We start from the raw sequence: 10,543 nt of genomic DNA, 5'->3' as shown, positions 1-10,543 counted from the left end.
AAGAGATGCACTACAGCTAAGCATTATCGCTTGCCTAATATACAAAGGAAAAATAAAACAAGACTTAAAGGTGTAAACTCAAATGAGGCACTTAGATGACTGCTGAAATAGAATAAGGCCAGACTCCAGTCACAGGTTTTACCAGTTTGCACCCTGACCTCATCTCTTTACCTAAAATCTCTGAATATCTTTGCTAAATCAAGCAATAATTCAGAGTGGAGTTTCAAACCAAAAGGCTTTATATACAGGGCTTATATTTCTATATATCTTTGATACAGATTTTAAATTTTATTTTGCTTTATAGACAATCAAGTTTCTGGGTTTATTATAATTTTTACCAAAAAAATTAATTCTCAAAAACAGCACTGTCTGCAGAACTAAATTTAACATTTTTACAAAATGTCAATATTTCAATGCCTCCGATACAATTTTACCTCTCAATGCCTTTTATGAAATTGTATTGTTCTTGCAACCCTACTTGGGTTTAAAATAAAAAAATAAGAAAGCTAAAGACCTAGGGCTTTAGACTTTACAATTCTAAGCATAACATCATCAATTTATTTTACACATATTTCTGTCACAACCATGATATTTAGATCCACACCATACCAATCATGTCCTAAAACATGCACAGTACCCTGTTTAATACAACTTGCCACAAAGTTTAAAAAAAAATAATAAAAAAAAAAAATCACGATTTGCAAAGAAAACATTGTTTTTGTAATATACCTCAAACCCCACTTCAATCTCCTTCATACCTATGCAGAACTCTGCAAAGGAGCAAAGTAACAATTTTATTTTGACTTACAGTACAGGGAAACTCCTCCTTACATTCCTTCAAGCAACACAGAGAATAGAATGCTGCTCTTGCCAGTCTTACTCCTACACCATTATCATTAGGCATGGGTTTACATAGTTTCAAATGTTACACTTCAGTAATAATTTCTCCAGGTTCTCACTAAAATATAATGATGATTGAACCAAGCATGCAAGAGTTGCAGTTAAGCTCCATCTTCCCTGGGCCACAGGTTTTGGCTCTGCTACTGATTTACATCTTAGTTGATATTTCCATTTTTTATTTTTGTATCAAATGTTTTTATTGTGATAACTCAATTCTTATTTTTTTATATTTTATTTTATTAATATCAAGAAACATTCCATGCATGCAAGTCAAGTTTAACAAAACTGGTTTGAAACAAATCTACCCGCACCCATGAGAAAAAGAGCTAGGTCAGCAGAGTAGCACTTTAATAATAGTAAAAATATGTAAATAAATAATTAAAAATAGAATGGAAAAGGAGGGGAGAGAATCCACTTCCTCAATTTAAATGCTTATTCTAAAATGTTATTTATCAGATCCTGACAGGTTTTGAAAAAGTTTTGTACAGATCCTCTAAGTGAGAATTTGATTTATTCCAATTTTAGATAATATATAACATCAGTTACCCATTGACTTAAAAGAGGTGAGTTAGGATTCTTCCAGTTGAGCAAGATAAGTCTATGTGCCAGTAGTGTAGTGTAGTGTAGTGTAGTAAAGGCAATTAGAGTTTGATTGTCCTTCTCCACTTTAAACCCATCTGGGAGTATACCAAACACAGCTGTGGATTAGGAGGGATTGTGACTCCTAGGCTGTCTGAGAGGCATTTAAAAAGTTTTGCCCAAAATGATGTTAATTTGTTCTTAATTTTGTCTGATAAAAATCACCATCCTCAACCGTTAAAATTGCCACCTAATTTTATTTAATTATAATAAAACTACTTTCACCTTTCTGTTCAAAATGGTTTAGGAATGTGATATTGAGTACTGGTAATGATACATTTTATTTTTATTTATATAGTACCTTTCCCATGCTCAAGGCATTTACTACATGAAATTGAAGAATTAAATGTTGCCTTCTTACATTCTGAATATTGTTTTAATCTATATAATACACTATCAAACATAAGAGGATAAACTGAAGGGTTACAGATATGAAAGCTTTACATTGGTAGGAAATGCAATGTATTTAATGTTAGTTCACAACAAATTAACTGTGTAAGGTAAAATTGAATAATACAGGTTAGGGTTACAACATTTTTCTATTTAATCTTAAAAAATAGCATAAAATCTTTTTGAATTCAAGGAAAATGCAGTTAGGATAAAAAAAATGAAATTTAGGATTTGCAGCCTAACAATATAAAATATCACAATATTCAGAAGTCAGAATGCTGCATCAGTATGACACATTATAATCAAGGACATGATTTCATTGAATAACAAAATAAAACAATCACTACATTTGCATAACTTTTAACAGCAGCTTTTTCTATATAAATACAATACCGGAATGCTGGGTTATCAACAAACATATGGGCTCATTCAGTGCCCTCTCCCGGCTTGTCAGTGAATTTTACTTGTAGTACTAATCCCTATTTTATCATATTTCAACATGATCTTTGAAAAATACATTTCTAATAATGCATACTGTGATTTCTTATACAACAGGTTGCTGTAGTATAATACATTACTAAACTGGAAAATGTCATAAAAATAATAAAATGAATCAACAAACTAATATTAGAAGGGTCCTTAAAAACATTTTACAATATACCATAAGGTGAAGATTTACAAATTACATATTATGTATACTCTGCCTTGACTTTATCAATATACAGTATGACTTTAAAATGTATATCTAACAGAGACATTACTCCTCTATACAATTATTTGCAAGACATTCTGCGCCAGTCACATTAAAATGTGATTTCTTACATTTGTCAGTGATGCGAAAAATGACACTTCAAAGGTAATGCATTAAATACTTATACATGGCAATCTGAGCACTAATAACTTTTCATGAACAAGTTCAAATGGATCTGCAGAAGAAAAAAAAAAGAATTGTAGTACATACTTCAACACATATACTTCAGAACTTAATTATTTAGAATACATATTTGTGGATCTTTTTCTTTGGGAATTTACATAAAGTTTAATATACAACAAATATGGAAAAACACAATAATATACGATTATGATTCTTAATAGTAGATCACTATACAATGATGTTCAGATCATCTTTTTGAAGCAGTTAAGTTCAAGGCTTTAAATGATGTGGTTGTAATTAGAAACGTTATCAAGTGAAATGAATCAAGCTGGTGCACAACCAAGTAAATTCATAATAAAAGTATGCACATGTACAGTTTCAACATCAATGTTAAAACAAAAGTAAAGTTAACCTTTATCATGCTTAATCCGGGTCACAGATGAAGAAAACAACAGCATATCCTGGCAGCAAAGGATGCAAGATATAAACCAAACCTCAAAAGGATGCTGTCCTTCACTAGGCACATTCTTGCCAACAATTATATGACAGGCACATTAGGCTAAATAATTCAATACCCTTATATTAGTGATATGGTAAGATTACTAGAGTACCTTGGGAAAATTACACACAAACACTAGGAAAACATACAGTGCAAACTCTGCTACAGGGAGTAACAGGGTAAGGATGTGCACCTAAAACTCTGGAGGTGCGACACAGTAATGCTAACCACTCTTGTCAACTGTATAACAAAAGCCAATTTCCTTACTGGAAAATTACTTACAAGCTACAGAACTATACACAACATTAAAACAGAGACTATTCTCAAAACCAAACTAGTAAAACAAAATTATTCCAGCAGAAGACAACAAAAACCTACAGTATTATTATCCACCTTGAACCTCTACTTTCAGATTAGAGATTAAACAGGTTAATCAAATATAATTATTATGTTAATAAATTTAACATTTTCACTATGAATTATACAGTGATGTCCATTATGCTCCGATTCCTGGAAATTGGTGCAGGCAAATATGATATATAATGTATTCAATTGCATTTATGCTGGACTAGCATTTTTGACATTTTGATTAATCCTGTGATCTTTTAGCTGATTTTAATAAACGCCAATTGCATTTTGATATTATTGTGTAGAATTCTTAGGGATGATATATGTTTCTGTTGGATTCATTAATATAACACTGAATATGCATCATTTTAAAAATGTAGAAAAGATGTACACCATTGGACTAGTAAAGGCAAAAAAATCAATTTTAATTAAATTTTGCTACTTTATGAAAATATATGGATATACATGACCAATGAATGAATAAATGAAGCTAAATAAAATACTGCCCTGTACTTCACTAAATAGTGCATCAAGTTCTGTTACACTCAACATCTTATCTTATACTTTCTGAATAAAAAGTATATTAACAAAATTATATACTCATGAATAGAAACCTCTTCTGAGATTTCTGAATAAAATTCAAATTATCTAAGAAAGTAAAATTTTATTTAATTAAATAACTGTATGGTTTATTTATCAAAAGATAGCTCCAGACTTCATAATGCCAAATTCAATTGCTATACCCCTCACGTTTATTCATTAATTAAATTAAATAGAATAACTGTAAATGATGGACTACTGAGTGTATATTTGATGTCAGTAGTTAATCTACTTTAAAATAAAAATGGAATGAAAAAATGAAAAGTATTTAATATAAAAATATTATTTGAACAATGTTAAAATTTTAACTTATGGCAGAAAGCCATTAGTTTGTTCTTCCACTTCTAGAAATACTGTACCTTTTCTTATACTATATTGAATTAAATAATGCAAATATGCACATAAAATAGTTTAGAGATAAGCTCACCGTTCTTCTCTACTTACTCACTTGTGCCTTTCTCTTCTTAAAAGTCATGTTACCAATACCTAATGGTTGTACTTAATCCTCATCCGAAACATTTTTTCATCTCCAGCCATTTCTGTCACTTGTGTTTTCACCTGCCCTTATTAGGTAGTTAACAAAAGTTACTGTGCAGATGCTGACAGCTAAAAAAAAAGCTTACAGTATAATAGCTAGGAAAGAAAATTAGGTTTGGAACTGCATTGCTATTAACAATTTTACAAGAACAAATGACATGATTATCATGTAATTGCATTCAAAATCAGATGTGTTCTTGCATTCTTCTCTTAAATATAGATTTATCTTTTAAGGCTATGATCAGTGATTTCACTTTGGTGTGCAGGCAGTGTAATAATGTACTACGAGATATTTAAAAGCAATACAGTGCATAAACCTTAAAATACACAATTTCACATTTTCTATATTCTTAAAAAAAGATCTGGTTGAAACTTCGTTGTTATTAATAGGAATTTTTATAATCATGTGATTATATTTATATAGGTAGCTTAAAACCCACCCATTAGATACACCAACATGACAGGACAGTATTTACTATTTTCAGTAACATTTAATGGTTCAGGATGTAGCAAGAAATATTGTTTTTTATTTTCTAGTAAAAGCACATTTACAGCAATTATTTGCTTTTCAATAATATATTTATTTTCTAAATATGTTTGGTCACTGTTATAATCACAGTTTAATTGGACAAGTATTTAAACATGTTAAATACTAGATACGTGTAGTTTTCAGCATCATGACAGGTTTATTTAAGCTGAATGTTACCAAAATGTTACTTTATTATGTACTGGAGTGTTTATACTAGTACATTAATAAAATTACAGAAAAAAATAAAAAATGCATAAAAAGTGAGTGCAAATTGTCCAACAGCAGCATGGATATTAAAAATACTAAGGCAAATTACATTACAAATAAACACATTTTTGCGTATTACTTTAATACAGAACAAATTACAACAGTCATCAAATCACTTGTCAGTTCCTTTGTTTTTCAAAAAAGTAGTATTAGTCATTTCATCTACAGTATTTTGCAATACATATACATAAAGTGCATTTAATTTAAAATATACTACAACTTTCAAATATTTTTGATTGCATGTTAGTGAAAAACAGTTACTTAAACTTCTTTTCTTGTAATTAGCAATGGACCAACATTATCTTCATTCTCTTCATTGTGCTTTGTATGGGAGCCATCACAAAAAGGAAACTGCATTAAAAAAAGGTGAGGGGAGGTTAAAAAAAACAAAACTTAACTCAATGACTATCAAATTATAAATAATTATTATTCAAGATATTTATACGATACTATTATTCTAGTTCACAGTGAATAGTCTGATTCAAGTAAGTTTGTATTAGATACTTAAATTAACCTAATACTTATGCAAAAAAAATATTCTGTAAAAAAATAAAGTGAATTAGCATAACTAGTAAAGAAACCCAATATTTTTGTTAACAGATCAGTCTAAACCTTGTTGCAACTTCATCTCTTTGCACTCACTTTTTTCTTTAATTATATAGATGATACCACTAAACTCCAGAGGCCCCAGAAACCAACCTCTTTTTTCTCCTAAACTGCAGGAATAGTAACTGGAAAACCAATATATCCATTAAAATTGCAGGAAAGCTCACAAGAATATTTTTGGACCACGACTGTCACACTTCTGAGGGAGAATATACAAATCCACACATCAAGATGGACTAGAGCTCTCATAGTCTCAACCTCAAGATAGGAAATCTTGCCTGAAAATTATCTCCAAGCATAAAGGAGGGAAAAAGAAAGATTGGTCCAGAAGGTAAAGAAAGATCACAAACTCATGTGTGCTATTATAAAATACTAAAACCAAAAGCAGAATGCCTGGGGTCAATTAAATAACAACATGCTCTATCTCTTAGTTCACTGAGCATACCCTATGGGTCACATTACACAAAATTAAACAACAGTAATTAAGCCATTTTAAAATATGCATACATACTGGATGAAAAACTTTAAACACCATGTGGTTCAAGATTTCTGCATCATAGCTAAGTTTTCCTGTTTTTTTTTTTATTCCAAACAAGCAGTTTTGTGACATGTGTAATTTATAGTCTGTGTGATTTATAGTACTACTGAGGAGTAAAATACAAGACTATTTTGTCTAATTTTCAACATTGTTTAAAGTTATTGCTATAACTTTCAGCATTATTGCAGCATTCTCAGTTACTCACTTTGGCCAAAACCAACATCTCGTTTTGTCTGCTTCTAATATTGTAGCAGCGCCTTTAGCAAAAAATCTAAAGCCATGAAAGTGTTTCTGCACTGCAATGTAAATTCAAACAATTTTCACCATTTTTTTTTTTTAATCTATGCATATTGGTGAATATGAATTTTTAAATTATCTCACTTTTTAATTTAATGTATGTACTGACTTTGACTAAACCACTCTAGAATGTCAATTCCTTCATTTAAAAATCACTGTCCTCCTGGATTTATTGGAACTGGTTGAACATTGCCCATGTGAAAAATACACTTTAGACGTTTCTGGTCTCTTACAGGGTGCATGGAGTCTTCCTATAGGAATCATCTGCTTTTAATTACAGTAAATTGTTTTTTTTTTTTTTTTGTTTGTTTTTCTTTTCTTTCTTTCTTCATAAATCTTCAATGCAGCAAATCTTCACACAGATTATTCTTCCCATAACATGTCACTTATACCACAATGCTTCTTAGCAAGTATGCTGTTTTTTCAGAATGATTTACAGTATGCATGTGCTACAAACAGATTGATTCTAGTCTATTCAGACAACTGAATATTCTTCCAATTTATCTCAGATGTCCCACATACACTCTGTCAGACTCTAGTCAGGAAGCTAGCTTTTTTCCATAGGAATGACTTTCATTTTGCCACTCTGACATGAAATGTTGAATGTGCACATAGTTTTCTAAGTGGTCCACTTAACTAATGGTTCTATTATCCAAATAATAATTACACATAATCACAGATGTGTACTCCACCCTAGTTTTGGGAATTCCCAAAACTGTGTACGTTTTCCTGATAACCTTTCTCTGACTGAACACTTCAATAAACATTTAAATGTTATATAAATAAATGTTCTTCGTTTCATTTTTTTAATAAATGACTAATTTATATTGATGCTCAACTGTGAAACTAGAACAAAGGCTTATACTTTTTCATCTAATTGTCAATATATCTATTACATATTGCCTGCAAAAATATTGAAAGCAATAAAATTATAAAATAACATATATATAGCCCTACAGTGCCCCCTTATGGAACTCAGTGGATTTGGAAACAAAAAGATTGACATAACCATAAAATACACATCACATCAAAAAAAAATTTTCATCGCAAATAAAAGTTACATATGTACATTTTACCTTTTTCGATCTCCAGCATCGACAGTATACAGTCTTCTCTCCCAAGTCTTCAATGTCAAAAGCATGGACAATCTTTGGGATCTCCTTCTGGATGTCAAGGTTGACACATGACTTGCATCTTTTTTTGGAAAGACAGTGTTTATAGACCAAGTAGCCAACGGCAGCAGCTCCTGCAGCCAGTGAGACCGTGGCTATCCATTCAGCTATGGAAAAATGGAACATTTTAAAATTAGCTAAATATATAAGCCTAATAAAATGCTACAAGAGCAATTTACACAATAAACACACCATATGCCACAATCCTAAAAAATTGCATCATGTCAGAACACCAGCATTAATGGAAAATATACATTTGTTCAAAGTTGTGATATGTCAAAAATAAGTGATCTACCAGCCTCTAAAAGAATATGCAGTGTTACAAGAAAAAAAAAGCCAAGGGTGTACATTGGTGTAGTACAATTGGGTTCTACCTTAGATCGCCCAGAGAGTTTGAATGCTGATCTGATCCCAGTCAGTAAGGTTTGTAATGTTGTGGGTTGAAAACTCACTCAGACATGTAACATCATAGATGTGCATTTTAAACTTTACCTCAAATATTAAACATTGCTGTCAAATGTACAGTACATAGGACATTGAAATTATTAATTTGCAGGTCACTCTTGAATCAGTGAAAGAAGTGGTGATTATTGTGACACCATAGACAAAAAGCAACATCAAGCAATATAGAAAAGAATGACTAATTATGGCTTGTAGGTGAAGTCTGTCCCTGGATTTAATGGTGTGGGTGCTGCTGTCCGTGAACCTTTACCTGAACACGTAGGGTTACTTTTAATTAACCAGGTGTGATTGTAAATGCCCTGTTAAGTTTGCTTTAAGAGGCCAAGCATGTTGAAATGCAAACTATACACAAATGGGACAGCAGACCACACTTGCAAGTTGCCTGACTGATTTCCAAAGAACACTGGATACAGTAAGATAATTTTAAATGCTTAAATTATCCATAAAAAATTACACACCGGTTAATACAATTTGTGAGTACCTACCTATGATTGCAATCAATAAAACCATGTCCACATAAATCCGCATTTCACGGTTTACAGTATATGACTTTTCGAATTACTAATAATCACGTTCAAGGCCGAAAGAAGCCGGAGCTTAACTGAACATTACTGTGGGAAAGGGAGGAAACAACCTTGTACATGGCGCAAGACAACCGCGGGACCACGTTTGAATAGATAATTAGTCTTAACCCGTCTTTGGGGTATTAAAAAGACAATGCAATGAAAAGAATTTGGATTACAGCGCCAAAGACTGGATCGGGGTCGGAACCCAAAACACCAGAGCAATAACACTGAAATGCAACCCTCTGGTCCCTCGTACCGACACTTGTTGTATTTGTTCTCACGTAACACTTGATATGGTGTTCTTGGGTGCAGTGACACTCTATTGCAGCAATCTACGCCACACCACCGAGTAGCAAAGGCTTGATACAGCTAACATAAAACATTTACTTCAAAAGAAAGTCAATCAGCGTGCGAGTGCCAACGCATAGTTAGTGAATATCAGTAAAACCAGGTATTTGTTTCTCCAAATTGAATAAGTACAAATAAGCAGGATACGATCCTTAATTCCGAAAGATTTCCATCTCGCATAAACGGCCCCATGACCAGAGCATCAAACGTTGACCTTGAACTAAGAAAACACTACTGAAAATTCCAAAACGTTATTAATCCAATTCACGGTCGCGAGAAAAAACAAAGACGAGTTATCTACTGTATAATCACGAAACGAACTGACGTACGTAGAATAAGAGTCAGCTTGCCTTTTCACGCTCCGTCGTTAGGCGCAGTTGTCCACCGAAAATGTGGAAAAACTGAAAGACCATCGAATGAATTCACCAGTTTCGGGCTATACGCCTCTTCTAGTTTCTAAACTTAAGTAAACTATTAGCAAAGAAAAGGGTAGAAATATTTTAATTAATTACTTGACCTCAAAGCCATAAAGTCACAGCCTTAAATGACATTGCTGGTACTGATCACAGAAACAAGTGAAGACCCACCTTTTGATAAAGATCTAGCTACCATATCTCCACTGCGTACACTATCTTACTTTCGTAAATACTAATTAAACTGAACTACGATATAAAACTCCGGGCCACATGACAGAAGTTGTCATTCAGGTGATGTCACAGATGACGCGCGAGATGTTGCGAAGTTATGGAACGCCGTTTGGGTCATACTTGTTTAGAAGCATGCATATAAACATCAACCACTAAAAGCGCACGAAAAGCTCACGTGAGTAGCTGCACATACCCACTTAGTTGCCTTAGCCAAAGACACATAGAGATAGAAGACGCATTCACTGTGTTGCCCAGTCGATACAATACGTCAGCGTGTCCGCCATATTGCGAGTGGCAAAAGTGCCATTAGGTAGACGTGGAAAC

General features: G+C 32.5%; 1 protein-coding gene across 1 annotated transcript; it reads right to left on the bottom strand.

The window, feature by feature from the left end:
- Positions 1–1,807: 1,807 nt before the first annotated feature.
- On the bottom strand, positions 1,808–10,309 carry cisd1 (CDGSH iron sulfur domain 1). The gene is made up of 3 exons (XM_039771620.1): positions 10,160–10,309; positions 8,101–8,303; positions 1,808–5,934 (listed from the first exon to the last, which is right to left on the bottom strand). The coding sequence occupies exons 1-3, from the start codon at positions 10,182–10,184 to the stop codon at positions 5,845–5,847; spliced, it is 318 nt and encodes a 105-aa protein (XP_039627554.1). The 5' UTR covers positions 10,185–10,309; the 3' UTR covers positions 1,808–5,844.
- Between the last annotated feature and the right edge of the window lie 234 nt (positions 10,310–10,543).

The sequence above is a fragment of the Polypterus senegalus genome, chromosome 1, assembly GCF_016835505.1.
Source record: "Polypterus senegalus isolate Bchr_013 chromosome 1, ASM1683550v1, whole genome shotgun sequence".
Taxonomy (NCBI): Eukaryota; Metazoa; Chordata; class Cladistia; order Polypteriformes; family Polypteridae; genus Polypterus; species Polypterus senegalus.
This window is presented reverse-complemented; position numbering and strand designations above follow the sequence as displayed.

Coding starts and splice junctions, on each gene's coding strand:
- cisd1 (XM_039771620.1), bottom strand. CDS start 10,184: ATGGTAGCTAGATCTTTATCAAAAG. Junction 8,304..10,159: donor AGCTAGATCTTTATCAAAAG/GTGGGTCTTCAC, acceptor ATTTTTCCATAG/CTGAATGGATAGCCACGGTC. Junction 5,935..8,100: donor GATGCTGGAGATCGAAAAAG/GTAAAATGTACA, acceptor TTTTTAATGCAG/TTTCCTTTTTGTGATGGCTC.